This window comes from Haemorhous mexicanus, chromosome Z, assembly GCF_027477595.1.
Source record: "Haemorhous mexicanus isolate bHaeMex1 chromosome Z, bHaeMex1.pri, whole genome shotgun sequence".
Classification (NCBI taxonomy): Eukaryota; Metazoa; Chordata; class Aves; order Passeriformes; family Fringillidae; genus Haemorhous; species Haemorhous mexicanus.
The window spans coordinates 4,000,783-4,019,012 of NC_082381.1; the positions used below are offsets into that span (position 1 = coordinate 4,000,783).

At 48.5% G+C, this 18,230-nt stretch overlaps 2 protein-coding genes across 2 annotated transcripts in view; both read right to left on the bottom strand.

The window, feature by feature from the left end:
* Positions 1–14,523, bottom strand: part of LOC132342045 (serine/threonine-protein kinase PAK 1-like) — a 39,823-nt gene extending 25,300 nt beyond the window's left edge. The window contains exons 1-7 of the mRNA XM_059874230.1: positions 14,391–14,523; positions 14,330–14,343; positions 10,944–11,056; positions 10,167–10,284; positions 9,392–9,491; positions 8,795–8,991; positions 7,312–7,449 (exon numbers count right to left, since the gene is read on the bottom strand). Of these exons, the coding sequence (XP_059730213.1) occupies positions 7,312–7,449; positions 8,795–8,991; positions 9,392–9,491; positions 10,167–10,284; positions 10,944–11,056; positions 14,330–14,343; positions 14,391–14,523 (813 nt within the window). The remainder of the gene's footprint in view (positions 1–7,311; positions 7,450–8,794; positions 8,992–9,391; positions 9,492–10,166; positions 10,285–10,943; positions 11,057–14,329; positions 14,344–14,390) is intronic.
* A 176-nt stretch (positions 14,524–14,699) lies between these two features.
* Positions 14,700–18,230, bottom strand: part of LOC132342046 (serine/threonine-protein kinase PAK 3-like) — a 52,932-nt gene continuing 49,401 nt past the window's right edge. Inside the window, exons 11-13 of the mRNA XM_059874231.1 lie at positions 15,271–15,408; positions 15,076–15,189; positions 14,700–14,717 (exon numbers count right to left, since the gene is read on the bottom strand). Of these exons, the coding sequence (XP_059730214.1) occupies positions 14,700–14,717; positions 15,076–15,189; positions 15,271–15,408 (270 nt within the window). The remainder of the gene's footprint in view (positions 14,718–15,075; positions 15,190–15,270; positions 15,409–18,230) is intronic.

Genomic DNA, 18,230 nt, shown 5'->3' on the forward strand with positions numbered 1-18,230 from the left:
ATTTTCAAAGCTGTCTTGCTTGTCCCAGCAAACTGAGGAAATGACAGACTCTGCTGCCACAAACTCTCCTGTGGAGGGAACGGAAGCCCTGCAGGTTCCCTTGCAAATGCTGCCCTTGTGGCTACAGACACTCATTTTTCAGCTGAGTGTTTTGACAGGAGCTTTCCCAAACCAGTGGCATTCTAATGCTCTTTCTGTTTCTAAATCAACTCAGTCACTAAGAAAGAGCAGGAAGACATACCAAAGCCATCATTCTGGTTACACCCATGGAAAACCTCTACTTACGTGCCAGGTGAGTCACAAAATATACAGAATAAGTAACAGCATATGCTCCAAAAAGTGCAGGAGCAAGTTGCTCAATCATTGTAGCACTGCTCTGCAAGTTTGCAGGCTGTGCTCCAACAGTAGAAAAAGCAAGGCTCTTGTCAGTGCACAGGTGTTCACTGACAAATGCCTCACCCAGGAGAATGCTACTGCACTGAGCAAGCTCTAGGGCTGCTCTGACGCTCAGGCCTTCCATGCACTAAGGCAACCTTCTGATGTCACCACGACAAGGTGGCAACCATGCCCTGACATCACAAAGCAAACACTCTATGTTGGTCTGTGAATTTATGCCAGGCAATAACAACCTTCCCTACAGCAAACAGAAGACAGCCTGGGAAGTTCTCCTCCATCACAAAGCAGCACAAATTCCCCTCGTGGGCCAAAGCCTGTTGTTTCAAGGGATCCAAGAGTAACTCCAAGAGTGCACAAAGCACCTACAGCCTGTACCCCAACTGAGCACTCAGATGGGACACAAGCTAAGGAAACCAGACCAAGAAAATGGCCCACAGTATTGCACTTCTGAGAAACGACCCTTGTTTTTAACTTTTTAAAGGTTTCTTAAACCTTAACAAAGGACTGAATAAGGAAAGATTCCAGCACTGGGAGTCTCCATGACTAGCAGCCACATGCTCATCTACAAAAGGGATGCTCTGCCTTTAATACCCTTAGCCCCTCCCAAAGTTTTGTCTGTCAAATCTTTCTCTGCTGTCCTCTTACATCTTGATTGGAGGTCAGGTGTTATTAAGCCGTGCCTCGTGGTCACAAGCCAGCCCTCCCCAAAAGCCCTGACTACCAAGGCTATTACAAGGGGGATAAGAAAGAGGACTATGGGAGAACATTTTCTAATAACATCACTTCGCATTTGAACACCCACATAACATCTATCTCTTAACTGTGAGAGCCAACTATTTCATTACTCACCTAGAGTGCACAGAACCAGAAGAGAAGGCACTGTGGGCATAACAGATGAAATCATTCCTAACAAATCCTCCCACATATTTGCACATTTATTGGATATTACCCGGACACCTGTGAATGTATATCTCTGCCTTTCTTCCCCTTTGAAAGTAGTCCAACTGGCAACTTGTAGGGAAACCAAGGGCTTTGTGGGGGCTGCATTACTCTGCACACACCCTGGCCAACCATGGCAAGGAGCTTTGGTGCCTAAAAAGACCAACCAGAGGAAACAGCTGGAAAAGGTTGAAAGCTACCAAGCAGGGCCTGATGCCTGCTGCCAGCTCAGGGTTAGAAAGGAGGCATTACTTTATTTTAGCGCTGGGAGCATAGGGAATCCCTTCCCTAAGCCCTGCACACCCAGCAATAACACCTACTAGTTTGTATCCATGGAACTAAGACATATTCAATACTTTCCTGAAACTCCTAGGCTAAACATTACCCCAAATTTATTGACATATTTCAATCACTTCTCAGAATTTATCGACATCAGAGTAGGAGTGTTCTGTAGGTCCCTGGTGGTCGTTGCCACAGGTTCAGGAGGAGACCCATGCACAAAAGAACCTAAGACACAACTGGGGTTGTAAAGCAAATGTATTCCATTAGTTGCAGTAGCAAACAATACATACCAACTGTTGGGGTCTCTAGCTTGTCAGAGTGACCCCGAGAAAAGTTGCAAAGTCCCTTTTTCCAGCCTGGCGCTTGAAGAAGGAGTCAGGGCTCTTCATTTCTCAGTCTCGAGGTTGTTTATTGAATCTTATCTATAAAATTATTTCTCCTATCCTGCCAAGGTCTGCTCAGCAAGACAGTCACAGGCATTCTGCCTGCCCCCGGGGCGGTGTTATGTCTTTATGCTAAAAACTATGCATACAATGTTTACAATTACTTTCCGATACCTATCACCTATGTTAGACAGTGAGCTTCTACTCTAAACCAATCTAAATGTGCCAACATCCCAGCAGAAGATGGAGGCCAGGAAGGAGAAAGGTAGGACATGCCCAGATCCCTCCATCTTGCCCCCTGAACCCCTATTCTAGAAACCCCAAAATCTACTGTTTCACCCCATGATAAATTCACTATCATTCTACTTAATTTACTGTGGCTTGCAGATATTCATCTATGGTTGGTAATTTGCTCCACGGGTCATAATCACAACCACAGGTATTTTTGGGCTCTGTGCCCGGGTCTCTGAGACCCCTGGCAGGGGTCTTGCCTGCTCAGGACAACCAGAGGGATGTCCTGGGTCCTGACAACCAACCCCTTGATTCCCAAAAATCTGCTGAGCAGGAGAAGGAGATGGAGCGTGGTGCTGGGTGGCAGGAGCAGGTAGGCAGTGCACTTGCAAGACATCCCCTGGATCAAAACCGTGTGAATCTCGTCCTTCTCATTCCTCTACCCAAGAGCCAGGCTTGTATCTCCTGCGCAGGAGTGGAATTTTCCCAGTTACGGCATCAGTTCATACATGGCTGGCTGTGAGATGAGGCCATGATGACTCCATGACTCCCTGCCACCAAGGGCTCCATTAAACATTGTTCCCCTTTTTTCAAAGCTTGACTGCCCACCGATTGACCAACACATTGTTTCTCTTCCAAGGGTCAAGTTGCCACCTATTAAACAATACACTTTTCTTCATTGTCTTGTCAACCTGCTCAAACATGGATCAAATACGGCAGGGCCTCAGACACGACTCTGGTTCCTGACACAGTCGTTAGGGAAATATCCCATTCCTCAAATTCTCCTTTGGTGGTCAAGAGCCTCCTAAACACTTTCTTCCCTTTGAATGTTGAATGCATTCCAGCTACCTTCTTAGCAGGACCACTTTCTTTATTCTCAAGGCCAAGATAGCCACATGCACACAGTAAGCACTGCAGTGGGGGAATACAGGGTTCAGCACTGCCTGTTAAAGCTAAAGGAATTGACAAGATGAAACCCTATTTGTTACACTTATACGCCTCGCCCTCCTATTCTGGGAAGCAAACACAAGCATTTCATCAATACACCCTGCAAATGCTCTTGCTGAGAGAAGCCACATTGCTGTGTCAATAAAGCAGCTGGGACTCCGTTTGTTCATGCAGAGAAAGCCAATTCTTTATTCACATAACTCATTTTTATACCATTTTCACAGACCTCACGTTCAACTCCAACTGGCTGGTAGTTTTCTTGCCACACAATTCATTGCTTAGAAGGTGTTTTGGTGTGTACATGCTAAGACTCTCTCTTTTGAAGACTCACTCTTACTCAGGTGATTACATTTTTCCTTTGTGGACGTTCATGAGACAGAGTTCTTGTTTATAAGAGATGCAAACAGATTTCTTAGCACAATAGCTTGTTGTGCTAGCTGCACTCATTCCTAGGACTTTCCCCATGGGAAGTTAACTGGCTGCACGTAGAAGACGTAACAGGCCAGCTGGGAAGTTAGCAGAGCAAGGCCTGATTTTAGAAGGCCTTTCTTTTCTAATACCCCTACCTGTGTGCAACACATTGTGACTTTCTTTCAGAAATTAATGAAGAAAACACAGATTGCTGTTATGAGGAGAAAAGCTGTCCATTGTTTTTAAAGGTTGCAGAGTTCACAAGTTAAACCAATTGCTGCCAAGTTGGAGTTGTAACTATTTGCTGTTAATAATTTCATGTTGTAATCACCTGTTGTTAATAGTTTTTCTTTAATTACCTGCTGTTGATGGTTAGAAATCCCCTTCGTCGAGTATCACCCTGCTGCTACCTGGAAAATGGCACCCGGGGTTGTGAGGAGGAGGTGACATCGGGCTGGTATGCAAATGAGGAAACCCCAGACCAAACCTGGCAGGAAAAACCCCTAAAAAAAACGAGCCACCATGGAATTAAGAGATTGAAGTGATGTCTAGATGTGAGGAACAGAAACCAGTATCCGCTAAGACCCTTTTTACCTTTCACCCTAACCTAAAAGACATCGGCTAGAAAGAGGACCTCGAATGTCAAACTGAAAAACTGGGCAATGTCCTGGTACTCCCCTGAGGATGGAAGCCCCAGCTCTGCCTGCAGACCAGCGGACAAAGCTGCACTTTTCCTCCTCCGTGCCACTGGGAGCAGTGGTGGCATGTGCGAGACCCGTGGGTTCTCCCCACCCAACCTGATTTTTAATAAAGGCATTAAAGAGGAGAAGGATCTCTTGCCTTATTTATTTCAACTGCCTACTGAAATTATTCCGCACTCCCTTCCAAATCAGTTCACTCCTCAAGCAAAACTCTCAGGCACATGCCCGATTCCCTCTCTCCCAGCAGCTCAGAGCGGCATTGCACAGCGCTTGCTGTGCGCCAGACAGCACAAAGCAGGCTGGCCTGGTGGCCCTGAATATTTCTGCAAAACACTCTGCATCTCACCCCTTTGCTCTGGCTCGGTGCAGAACTGCAGGATTGCAGGCGCTTCCTCCCAGAGCTGCGTGAGGCACTGGCTCCTGCAGATGTGACCTGCCAAGCTGTCACTGCCTCCCGCCGGCCTCGCTTCCCCTGGCAGAAGTGCCGTGCCTGAAGGAGGCTGCCCTGTGCTCCAGCCTGCCGAGCAGCCCGGCTCACTCCCCCGGTGCCCAGAGTGCTGCACACACTGCTGACCTTTCCCAGGAGTTACAGAGCAGGCGACAGAAGAGGAGGAACCCTCAGCCAGCCCAGCGGCCCTGGGCTGCCCTTCGCCTTGCTCTGCTCCTGGGCACACTCCAGACCAATGCCTCCAGTCCGGGCTGTGCCCAGCACGGCTGCGCTTCCCCTCGGGAGCAGCCAGCTGCCAGCCGGGCTCTGAGAGCCGAGGATTCGCCTGCTCCCAGGAAGAGGCACCCAGGGCCCGGCTGCTGCCCTTTGCAGCTACCTGGGCCTCCTTCCAGCCTGCCTCTGCCGAGGCTCAGGCTGCTCCGGCCTCTGCCGGGGCTCTGCTGGGGCTCCGCAAGGCCGGGCCCGCTCGCACCTCACAGGCGCTGCTGACAGCTCTGCGCCACAGGAGACCTTCCCGAGCCCCCTCTCTGATCTTTCTGCTTTCTCACTTGAGTAAGGCTCTCCTTCTGTCAAAGACATTGCATTTAGGGATCCAATTCCAAGTGGCAGGAACCCAAATGCTCTCGAGTCACAGCTCAATGCCTGCATCTGCACAGGGTGTTTGGGTTGCCCCGCTCCTTTGGTTTTTTCCTGCAAATGCCATTGCCCTTTCTGCCTCAACTAGAAATACCAAAGTTAGGCAAAAACCAGCCAGCGGGCCATATTCCAAAGGCAGTATGGTCTGGAGAGAATGAATGAAGACGAGCCTTTTCCATTTACAAACCATACTAAAGAAGCCATTTGTGTGACTTAGCACCAGTAAAAAACAACTAGTAATTCAGAAGGAAGTTTTCTGAAGGGGTCAGAAGGAGAGGAAATCTTCCAAATGAGTTGAAGTTTCAGAAACTTTATTGAATTACTTTATTGAATTAATCCTAATATATAATCCTCTTCTATAATCCTAATCTATAATCCTAATGTACAAAACTCTTCAACAGTCCTACTCTAGAATTCTACTCTACAATGCTACTGTAAATTGCCTTTGGAGATAACATCTTGACATGAGTGTAACTTTCTCGTCTCCTAATTCTTCTTCCTCTTCTTGACTGAGTTGATCAGTTGTGACAGGATAGATGCTGGCTTGGCTGAAGTCACAAATGGATGCTGTCCATAGGGAAAAAACCAAAAAACCAAAACAACAAAGAACAGTGAACCAGGACTTTCCAAGCTCAGTGCTTCACAGACTCAATCAGGATTCCTCTGGGTCATAAAAAGACCCAGAAAGTAGAACAATGGGACCATCAGCTCTCCAGTTGTCATGTGCAGGACCTTGCCATCACAGGCAAACCTGGCCCAGAATGCCACCCATCTCTTTATTGTGATGGCTTCATCTCTCTGGGATTTTTGCCCTGCCAGTACTCTAGAAATGGTGCTTTCTGTCCCTGGGGTTTCTTCCTCTCAGGATACTCCAATGACTCACGTAGGCCCCTGCCTTTGAAAGACAGGCACCGTGCTGATTTCCACAGGGGGATAGAGCAGCGTCTACCTTTCCATGCCATGCCCCTCCTGTGCTGGATGGCACCTTCCTTCCCAGCAGGGCCAGCCCAGTGGCACTGGGTCCTGCAGTTCCCATTCTGCCAAAACCTGGCAGTGACCCTGGGGCAGTTCCCGTCTGCTTGAGCATGCCAGGCAGCAGATGGGGCTGGGACAAGTCCCTCCCAGCTGTCCCTGTTTGCGTGCCAGAAACCTCTAAGGGTGGGCTGGGGAGAGCAAACCAGGGCCCCTCAGAGGCTCAGAGTGAGCCCCCCACAGCCCCTCCTGCCCACAGCCAAATCTCTGACTGCTAGGCCAGGACTGGCTTCCTTGGGTTCCTTCACCATCATTTCATGTCTCCTTACCCTCATTGCTCTACTTCAATTCTTTTGCCGTTAGATAAAACTGAACACCCAACCAAATTACAATAGAGGGCAACAGAAACAGAGGACAGAGGACCTGTCCTTTCAGGAAATGCAGAGAGAGGTGGAGATATTCAGTTTTATGAAGAACAAGCCCAGGGAGACTTTTTTGCTACTTTCCAAGACTTCAGAGTGTCTTTGAAGAAAGTGGGGGACACCTTTTTTTACAGGTCCAGTTAGAATAGGATGTGGGCGAATATTTTTAAACACAAAGGAGATCTTATCAGAGCAGGTCTAAGGAAGAACTTGTCTACTCAGAGCATGGTGCCACCCTGGCACAGATGTCCCAAGAGCTTGTAGGTGCCCCCTCCCTGGAACCATTCCAGGTCAGGTGGCAAAGGGCTCTGAGCAACCTGATCTCTTTAAAGATGTCCCTGCTCATTGCAAGACACTTGGACCAGAGGACCTTTACAGGACCCTGCCAGCCCAGCCCAGTCTAGGATTCCTCACCATTTTCATTTGTAGAGCACCAAGAGTGGAGGTGAGAAGGAAGGGGGCTCATCTGATGCCTTGGACTTCAGTCGAGGAGGAGCCCATCCCTCAGACCCTGTTTCACCTGCAGCCCCTTCACACTTTACCTGCAGGAGCTCCATGGCAGACCAGCGCTCCTCCTCGTCTTTCTGAAGGCAGCAGCTCAGGAAGTCACGCAGCAAAGCTGAGAGGAGCTTGGGATGTCGCAGCTTTGGGGTCCCTACTGTGGCTATAAGGCGTTGAGCCTGCAGAAGAAGGAAACACGAGGCTCGCCCTGCTGCTTTCACATCTCTAGGTGCTCTGCCACATGTCTTTGTTTAACCTCTCTTCTTCAGTGACAGTTTCTGCCCTGGCAGAGACCCAGAGATGACTTTCCTTTACCAACCAAAACCCCAAACCCCGATGCAACCACAGCTTTTCCACCGTCCCACAGATCTTGCCTTGGCAGCTGATTTCATTGACTGACCTAGGTAGTGGGAACTACATCAGCAAAAGCACATTTGCATCTCTGAGGATTCACACCAGCTTGAGAGGCTTTTTGAAAAAGGGACTTTGCTATGATAACTAATTTTCAAGGATTAGTAGATGAAAGGTATCTCTGCAGTGCTTGTTGGTCCCTTAAGCACTCGTGCCATAGAACTCATCAAGCTTTTTGTGTTGTTCTTGAAAACAATATTAATTGGAAGAAAGGAAATCCATCTGTTTATCCCCAGGTAAGGAAACAAACATTTACAATCTCATATTCAACACAGAGTCATTAAGATGCCTGCGCAAATGTATTGGGATGAAAATGCCTGCTTGGGCACACAGGAGCCACCTGCAGCTCTGTCCCTCAGCAGTCTGAAAAATTCTGCTTCCCATTATGTGGAAAAGAAAAAATTGTCATGGTCAAAAGAAGAAGAGGTGTCATCCCTATGGTCACCCTCTGCTTATTTGGCTCCTCAAGTCAATATATTAATGATTGGCTCATCCCAGAAAGTGCCAGGAAACACTGGCAGGTTTTGGCAGGCTCTCCACATCCCCAGGCTCTGTCTGGGGATGTGGAGAGCTTGGTGACGTGGAGAACTTGGCTTGGGCTAGGAGAGAAACATGGTCTCTCAGTGTTTCAGCAGCACTGCACAAGAAGCAGAAGAGACCCTGTGGCCTTCACACCTTCATGCCCAGGTTTCAGGCATGTTTCCCAGTGAGAAGAAACTGCACCGTGGGTTATGTTCTTCTCTAAAAACCACAGTTTTGGAAACTTTCTTGGATTTGGGTTTCCTTCTTTCACTTCTGGAAAGATAATAGCAATTCTAAGATGCTTGTTTCCTGTTACTGGGGCCATCTCCACAGACAAAAGAAGTGGAACCACTTATAACCCAAAGGCAAGTGTTGCCTGAGAATGGAGTTTGTTTGCATGTGGCAAGGCTTGAGTTCCCCCACCTGATGCAACCAAAACTACAGCAGATGCTGATGTGTTGCAGGGACATTCTTAGGAGGGGACCTTGGTGGAAGTAGTTCCAGCAGATGGCAATGGGGTTTTGTCCAATGGCACGCAGGACATGGGGCAGGTGAGAAAGACAGCGGGATCAGAGAGTATTTGCTCCTTACCGAGGCAGGACTTTGGTTGCAGTAAGGAGGTTCTCGTTCTACCATTTCAATTCCCACAATTCCAAAAGACCATATGTCCACTTTGGGGCCATATGGTTGACCTGTCACCACTTCAGGCGCCATCCACCAAGGAGTCCCGGCTAACGTGCACCGTCTATTCTGCTCAGGGGTGAGCTGAGTAGAGAGGCCAAAATCAGCTGAGGAGAAAGCAAAATACTGGTTTGATTTTAATTCTGTGCAATTAGGAAACCAACAAAAGAATTCCCCAGCAGAAGTTTGGAAATGTGCTGCTGAATGTCCTGGCATTGGTGACTTTAAAAAGCGCCCCGTTTTTTCACTGCTTCCAGCAGTGGCTTTTGTTCTTTGGAAGCTTTAGACTTGTAGTTCCCTCCCTCTGGAAGGGACGCTCACAGAGCAACGCCACTCTTGACTGCTGGTTCCTTGTCATACCTCTGTACATGTGTCAACCCTGTCACCAGCTCACAGCGAGTGCCCCTGTACTACCACCAGCTCCATTTCTGGGGAGCTGGCCATCACTCAAAGCAGCCTCACAGCCCCCATCCCTGGAACGCTGCACCTGACCAAGAACATACCGACCTAGCTTGACAGAGCCGTCTGTTCTGAGAAGGATGTTGTCGCTCTTCACATCTCGGTGGATGATGTGGTTCGAGTGAAGAAAATCCAGTCCTCGCAGGCACTGAGAGAGAAAACAGAGAGAGGAGGGCAAAAATTAGTGATGTCATTTCATCACACAGGAAAGGAAACAAAGAATCTAAAAGATTCCCTCTCCAGGGGAAAGGGGAGTAGTGGCAGAACACAGTGTCATTGAGAGGAAGAGCTTGCTGCTCCAGCACTTGAAGAGCAAGACCTTTCTAAGGAAAGGCATGTCAGCTTTTTAAAAGAGCAGCAGCACCTGCTCTAGTAGACTGTCCCCTGCAAACCAGCCAGGATGACTGCTGCTGCAGTGCATGTGCTCAGAAGCAAACAGCATTTTAGCTGCACTCCTTTTTAGCTGAGGACTGAGCAAAACGAGTCTCTCTTTTTTCTTTGCTGTTCGTTTCAAATCCTGCCACGAGCACCTTTGCTGTCACAGGCAAGGAATGCAGTGAAGACAGGCAAAAGTTTAGGAAGATGGAGAACAGCAAATACAAGAGGCAGAGCTAGAGTACAACAGCAGGAAATAAGAGTACAAGAACTGAGTACAGTGAGTGCAGTGGCACTGGCAGGCGTTTCACTTGAGATGCTTTTACTTGCCCATAGCATACCAGCCACACAGAAACAAAGTCTGGCACATGAAATCACTCCAGCTCTGAGCCCCTGTTTCCCAGACAATCCTGCCCAAGCCCTCGGAAGCACAGATGGGATTGCTGACCTCCCGACTGATGGCTGCCATCTGCTCTTCAGACAGGAAGGTCTCACTGATGACATCACTCAGGGCGCCTCCGTCCATGTACTCTAAAACCAGCCAGAGTTCCTCACCCAGAAGATAGCTGAAAGAAGGAAACAAGGGTGTGGAGATGAACATGCATGGCTACATTGATTTTTTACTTCCGGGTTTCTTGTTTCCAGGTCCCTTTGGGACTAGGACAGAATCAAAGGAATAGACATTCCCTCTCAGCTGTGCATTGTTTACAATCTGTGCAGTCTGGAGGAGAAAGGCACTGCTGTGAAAAAGGAGATGTCTTAGATGGGCAGCAAGTGAAAAGTGCAGTTTAGTAACAGCCCAGATAAAAAGCCTTTCACACCTGGTGTTCCTGGAAATAAGCACGTAGTCTTCCTGGCATGCATGACCATGGCAAAGAGGGGCAACGATCTAAGGGAAATCCACTTTAGGATGGTTCATTAGCATTTAAGAAACTTTAAAAAATCAATCCCAAAAAATGGGAAGGCAGCGAATTTTGAGGATACTGACTTAAGAAGATACAGCTGATCCAGGTTCTGAATAATTTTGGAATAATTTTCAAGCGTTCCAGGGAAAACCCATGCAAACAAGATGCACTCTCTTCTAATCCATTGGAGATGAATAGAGAAATATTAATAAGTAATAATGAACAGCTCTACTTCCTGCCACTGACCAAAGTGGGTTTTTAACCTCTCATGTTTGCTGTATGTAAATGCACATCCATGGGATAAGACCATGACCTCTCACCTGTCTAAATAATTCACAACACTGGGACTCCTATTCCTCTTCATGATCATGATTTCATTAACTGTTAGTTGCTTCCTCTGCAGTCCTTGAAGATTTATTTTCTTTATGGCCACCTAAAATGACATTGAAAATCAGTAACCTGAGAAGCTGGTGGCATGAGACCACAACACACATGGAGCAAGTGATTTTGCAATGACACAGCTGAGCTGTGCCAAACTGCCTTGTGATTAGGCACTGCAGTAATTAGGAGCTGACATTCCAACAGCCCATTTCTCTGCTTCCTTGGGGGCAGTTCCAGAACACATGGGGCCACTGACATCTTGCCTTGTCCACTTGGAAACAGTGGTGTCTCAGCTATCACCCCCAAACCTCTGACCATACTCTCTGCTGCTTTGTATGGGATTCAGAAGAAGTAATCTATGCCTTAATACTCGGTGGATACATCTTGGGCTGTGGGCAGGGCTTAGGGCTTTTAGGGACACCTTGCAGATCTCTCCCTACGTGCAGTTCCCAAGTGCACACAGCAGGTGGCTAAGGAACTCCCAGTAACTTTCAGATGTATTTGCTGGCAGCCAGAAATGAGAATTCAGGACTCTGAAGCTGTAGCCCCAAAGAGCAGGGAGGTGCTCTAAGGCACCACCTTTATTTTGGCAACGAAGAGCGAGTGAGCGCCTCCTTCTCTGAAAGGAACCGCTGCCCTCCGTGCCTTTCTTCGGCAGCTGAGGAGGACAAAGTCCCAAACGTATTTCATGGGCTGGCACCAGTCTGTGCTTCTTGTGCCTTTTCAGCACAGCTCTACCCAAAGCTCCAGCCACAGCTCCCACCCCCCAGAGGGGAAGGCCCTCAAGAGCATCAGAGTCTGCAGGGGCTGTTGACATTTACCTCTCCTCCTGTGGCATTGTTGAGTGCTCTAACCACATGACCAAAACTCCTAGCAATGAAACAGAAGCAGAGAAAGGAGAAGCTGTTTAGCTCCTAGAGTGAAAGTTAGCCCATTTAGGAGATCTCTGCTGTAAATACCTAAAAGCTGCAGGATGCAGGAGGGCTCTGCCAGAAGGCAGATGATGTATGCTCTTCTCAAGTGCATGGGCACTGGGCCTGTTCATGAAGCGCTGGGGTTCAACTTCTAAAGGGAGTTTATTCTTTCCTCTTGCGTTTCACTTTCTAAATGGTGGGTTCCTATCCTGACCATAGACTGTTTCCTTCCACAAACCAGGGGAAAGAAATGTTCCTGGGAACTGTTATCTCACAGCTTTGATAGGGGGTAGGTTGCTCTTTCTGGCAAGCAAGTTTCTTCTTTTTTCATTAGTGGGGCAGTATGATTTTGAGACATACAAAAATGCTAAAGAAATTAACACAGAGCTGTCCCACACTTGAGAGACAAGGATATCTTCCAGGTCCTGTTCCTTGATGCAGGCAAGACCTCGGCAGCATGGAGGTGTGTCTGACAATGCCTTCTGAGCACACACACAAATTCGGAGCAGCACCGAGAGATGGGAGAATCTGTCCCCAGTGTGTGAACATGTTTGCAGCTGGCCTGACTTCACGCTGGATAGACATTCCACCAGAAAAACACCTGGCCCATGGTTGTGCAGGAGTAACTGCGGTTGGACTCACCCACTGCCAATATGTTCCTTTTCAGTGTAGTTCATTGCAGGATTTTCCGTATTCACCATTCTCCCTGAGGGAAACAAAATGCAAGATGCTGACTTTAAAGCAGAGATCCCAGCTTCCAGGAGATACAAAGGGCAGCCCCACTGTCTGGTGCTCTGAGCCCTTTGTGGTCAGCTGGGTAACAACATCCAACGTCAATAGGACAGGCAGCCCTGCAGTGCAGACGGCTGAGAGACTGATTTTGTACAATCCTTTGTAGAGTTCTCTTGACAGGAAACAAAGCACAGGGAGATGCATTTCCAGGAGAGAAGGACATCTTCTCCACCTTTCAGCAGTTTGCCAAAAGAATTCCTTTCCATTTGTAAACCAGAGCAGCTCATGCTATTACCAATCCCAACAAGGCTTTCAGCATCAGGACCCTCACCTGTTTATGAGCAGGCTGAGCTCAAAGGTGCCCCTCTCCCAGCTAAGGAAGGCTCCAGCCTCTGCAGTCCCACCAGCCCTCCGGGAGAGGGCAGCCAGCACAACAAGTCTGGCAAAGCCCAAGCATGAGCACTGACAAGCAGTGAGAAGAAGCCACAGCCAGCCTGAGCCCCATACAAGTTGTTGCCCCCATTCAGGACACAACAGGATGGGCTTTGAGATCAGCCACACTGAGGTGCAGATCAATGCCCTTTTTGTCCCAACAGGTGATGGTAGACACAGAATCCACGGGGCTCTGGTCTCAGCCCCACCAGGTCTTATCTGAGAGCACAGCACTGGCAGCTCTTACGGGCAAGAAGCAGACTCATTGGGTTGTGCTGCAGAATCACAAAGGACTTGATGTGTTTTCCTAGAGACTGATCTGAGCAGGGCTTTGGCCAATGGGTAGGATTGCAACAGTCATGGGAAAGAGTGGGTATCAGGTATGACAAAGTGCCATGGATCTGAGGACTATACCGTGGGTGGGCTGGAGGCTCTCTCCTGAGAAATGCCTCCAGTTAATCTGATCACATCACTTAGATGTGTCTCTTGGACACATCTTGATAAGCATAAAACTAGAAGAATAAATACAGGTTGTTATAAAAGTATCTGTTTTTTTCTTTGGGGGCACATGGAAAACACCTCCTGCTCTCTATTTGTCCTGTAACCTGATGTTCTTTCAAAAGTAGTTCTTATTGACAAAAATACAGCATTCTCATGAAAATAAACTGCAGATGTAGTAGTGGTAACAGTAAGTCACAAAATAGGCATCAACAAGATGTGGGGAAGAAGGGCTCCTTCAGGATGGAGAAAAACCAACTCCAGCAAAAAAACCCACAAGTCAACAACAAAAAACCCCAAAACACCACAAAAAAACCTCACAAAAACAAAAAACAAAAGGCTCCCACAAAAAACAACACAAAAACACCCCACCAAAAAAAAAAAACCCAGCCAAAAAGACAAAAATCCAAAACCAGTCAATTTCTGTGAGGTTTTTTTGCTCTGATGACTGGTTGGAAGTCAGGAGTCTAAGGAGGATTTAGGAAGCTGAAAATTCCATTCAGTTTGGCCACTAACAGACAGGAATTGCCTGGATTATTTGCTAGGTCACAGCCTTCTGCTGATCCAAGAACAATCCCTGCTTCAGCCTTTAGCAGAGAGGGAAGCTCAACAAACCCAAGCCAGTCCCAGGTGCCCTCAGAGGCAGCAGGAACACCCAGAGCGCTCTCTCGCTGCCCTGGAGCACAGCACTTCCTCTGGGGAGTCCTAAATGGCCCTGTGACACCAAACTCAGGAGGAGCATTCGGTACAGCTGTGCTGACACCTGCACACAACACACTGTCCCTCAGACAAGAAACACACCAGACGTACCCAGCATCTCCAGGTACCCCTTCTCAGTCTGCTGTTTTGGAGAGACGAAGGAACTGCCCGAGCTCGAGTTCCCAGGTTTGACAGAAGGGCTTCCTCGAGGTAATGCTGATGCGGCAGCAGGTTCAGAGCCCATGATGTGCTGGTCCTGTAGCAATTCTGGTGGGCACTGTTCCTGTGCCTCATGCCAAACTTGGGGCCCTTCATTGCCAGACATTCGCTGGAAGTCTTTGCAGGCTGCCCGGTGAGGTGTCAACACTTGCACCTCAAATCAAACAGAACAAAGCAGTCAGAGACTACAGCTTGTCCCTGTCAGCCAGGAGTCACCGACTGTGAGGAAAGGGAAAGAACAGATTGACAGGGGATACAGACAGCTTGCTTCAATCCTCCATCTGGGTCACCATGTTCCCCTGTAAAAACACCTCAAGAAACAAGGAGAGCAGAACAGGCAAGCAGGAATCAATTTAGATGACTGCTGGCCAAAAGGCCAAAGGACAAGTCCAACCATCCAGGGCAGCAGTGGGGATTCAACACACCAGGAAATGTCCTTCAGAGTGACTGTAATACACACGACAGCAGGATGGCACTCAGAGGCATCACCCCACTCCCTGCTGCTCTGTACTAGAAAGGCAAGAAGGGCAGAAACCACCGGTTTGGTGACTGCAGTGGCTATCCCTCTTTCACTCACTTGCTTTTGTAGAGACTGAGAGAGGCGATTAGCTTTATCTCTGATGATTTTAATTTCTTCCTCCAGCCTCTTCTCCCTTACCTTGTTGCTAGCCTCCGAATCCTGCAGCTCTGCCTGCACATGGTCCTTGTTAGTCAGTAAACAAGAAGGGAGAGGATGTTTCATGAGTGGAGTGGCTGCCACTCTTTCACTCACCTGGTTCTGTTGATCGCCCCTCTGCTGATTGAGATTCTCCTCTTGAACTCTTCTCATGTCATCCTTGTTCTTTCTCTTCAATGCCATGATGTCACTCTGAGCTTCGGGCAGCTCTGCTTGTGGCTCTGCCTTGATGTTCTGTACACACAAGTGCAGAGCAAGTGACTGGGAGCTGCCATCAAGCTCAGCTTTCTCCTCTTGCAGCCTCAAAATCACATTTATTCAGCCACTTCTTTCTGCTTCCCTACCCACATCTGTTTCCAATGTAACCCTCCTGTCCCAGTGCTGTTCTCTGCAGATTCCAAGGCTCTGTGCTTCCAGTGCCTGTGGGACTCCTGGCCTCCTCAGTCCCAAGAGCTCCGTTTTATGCCCCTCTTCCTGCCCTTCCTGCTGTCACTTGGCCAGTCAGGCTTACCTGGCCATTCTCCTCTGGCTCTTCCACCTGCTGCCTGTGCTGCTCTTCCTGCTCTCGGGCTGGGAACAGCTCTCCCTGAGACGGGCGTGGCATCTCTGATGAAGCAGTTTGCTCCTGCTCTTTCTCTAGAAGGGCCTGCACAGAAAGCAAGAGAAGATGGGTTTCAACTTTCCATACAACCTTTGTGGGCCAAGACTCAAGGACTGATGGGCTCTCACGTTCCCAAAGCACTGTGCTGCTCTACTGGGTCATTCTCTGCCCGTGGGGAAGCACAGATTCCAAAGTGACCCTGGCCCTACAATCAGAGGCCACCTGGGACAGAAGCTCCAACAGCCTCTCAGGCAGCTGACAGGGAAGGTGTGGCATTACTCAAGGGTCTGGTGAGGGCCTCCCTCTTCTTCTGCCATGTCCTGTTTGTCTTTCAGTAGTGACTGTCAGCCCGCCCTGTCGCACAGCTCCATCCTGGCTCTGCAGGTGGTTTCCTGTGTGAGCTCACCCCTTGTGAGACACACTTCTGGAGTTCATGCTCTTTTCAGGCCTGCACCAGCATTCCTGCCTTTCTGACATCTACACTCTTGTTAGAAAACCTGGTCATTCACAAGATGAGGATGCATGCACAGATCTCTGATGGAGGTCAGAGAGCCTCGATGGCCACCTCAGTATATGGAAGAGAACCAAGGTGTTTCTTCTCCCTCTGCTGTCAACTGAGAATTCTGACCAGCAGTAAAAGAGACTCTGCTAAGGCCCCATTAACGAATGCACTTACACAGCCCTGGGGAGGCCAGTGAAGGAAACCATGTGTCATGTAATGCATGGCATGTATGACCAGAGTCACTGAACACCAGCTAAACGTGGAATTGTTCCACCTCTCTAGGACAGGCAGCAATCTAAAAAGTTAACTGGAGACTTCAGGGCAGTAGAGGCCAGAGGAGGAAAACAACTCTGAGGGGGGAAAAAAACATCCTGTCTGGAGGGGGAAACATCTCTGCCTGCTCAGAATCGGTGGAGGGAATGTGTCTCTAATTCTCTCCTGAAAGGGATGCTTTAGGTGACCTTTGCACCTCCAACTGCCTTGGACCAGAGCCGGGAAGATTCAATTATGTAAATGTTACATAGATAGATAGATAGATAGATAGATAGATAGATAGATAGATAGACAGACAGATCTCCATACTATAATCTCTATTTTCTGACCTCTCTGTTGCTACACACATCAAAACTTGGTAGCCAGTGCCCCGCTTAGCAGCAATCCTGAGATTGCTCTCCAGTTGCTCAATAAAGCACACTCTTGGGGAATCTGGAGTGTGCAGGTCCTTATGGAAAGTGATCAGACCCAGAGCATTGCACTGGGAAATGCACTCTTTGTGCATCTGTGCTTGAGCAAGTTCTTCTCTTGGACTCGACAATACTGATAGTGCTAAAGTGGCTGGAAGCAATAAAAAGAAATAAAGGCCAGCCCCTACCAGCTCCTCTGATCTCTGAGGAGCAGCTGGAATGCAAGGGCATTGATCTCCTGCTCAATTCCCAAAGAAAACACACATTGATTTCCTTGTCTACAGAAAGTCACAGGCACTCTTAAGTTCAAAGGGATGCTGGAAGGCCTGGAGCCACAAAAGCTTCTTCTGCACCAACATCCCTGTACCAAACGGTGTGTTCTCATGCAAAAATATACTGCATTCACGAGAAGTGACACTTTGGAATAAAAAATTGTAGCAGTCCGAGTACTGTAAAAGGGCAGGAAATAAAGAGGAAAAGCAGTTTAGTTGGGAGAAAAAGAAAATTAACAAGACACTTCCTCTAGGCAAAGCAAAAAAATCACAATAAAAAAAGGAGAAGAAAGCCAATTCCAAAAGTAGGTAAAATATTTGAATGCACAGAGGAGATACTGAAGGTCCCTCACAAGGTTTCAGTGGTTAAGGCTAAAGCTCCCTCAGCTCCTCGCTGGCCTTGTGCTCCACTAACTAACTTATCCTGTGGCCTTCTCTGCAAACTCTCCTGCCCCTCAAACACTTTCTGCTTCCCAGGGGCCCACAGCTGCACACAGCACTCCAGCTGTGGCCGCAGCGCTGCCCAGCACAGGGCGACGCTCACTGCCCTGCTCCTGCTGCCCCACTGCTGCTGACACAGGCCATGATGCCCTTGGCCTTCTTGGCAACCGGGCCACAGTCTGCTTCATCTGCAGCTTCTCCAGACCTGCAGCAACCCTGCCTCCTTCTGACCCACACAGCTCCCCATCCACAACGTTGCTTGTTTGACTTCAAATACAGCATCCACCATTTCAAGATGGCCTTCCTCTTCTGAGCAACACAAGACAGCTGTCAAGGACTTGCAGCTTCACCCCCACTGCAGGTACCAATGCAATTGCCAAAGCTGCAGACTTCAGCCCAAAAGTGATCAACATAAACTTGCCCCTTCTGCTGTTTGCCTCACAAGGAGGCTTCGACACTGCGCGGTTCCTTTCTTTGGCTACACGCAACAAGAAAGGCCTGCCACAGCTTCAAGGACAGCAGAAACATTTCCTTGAACCTGAGCAAAAGCCAAAAGG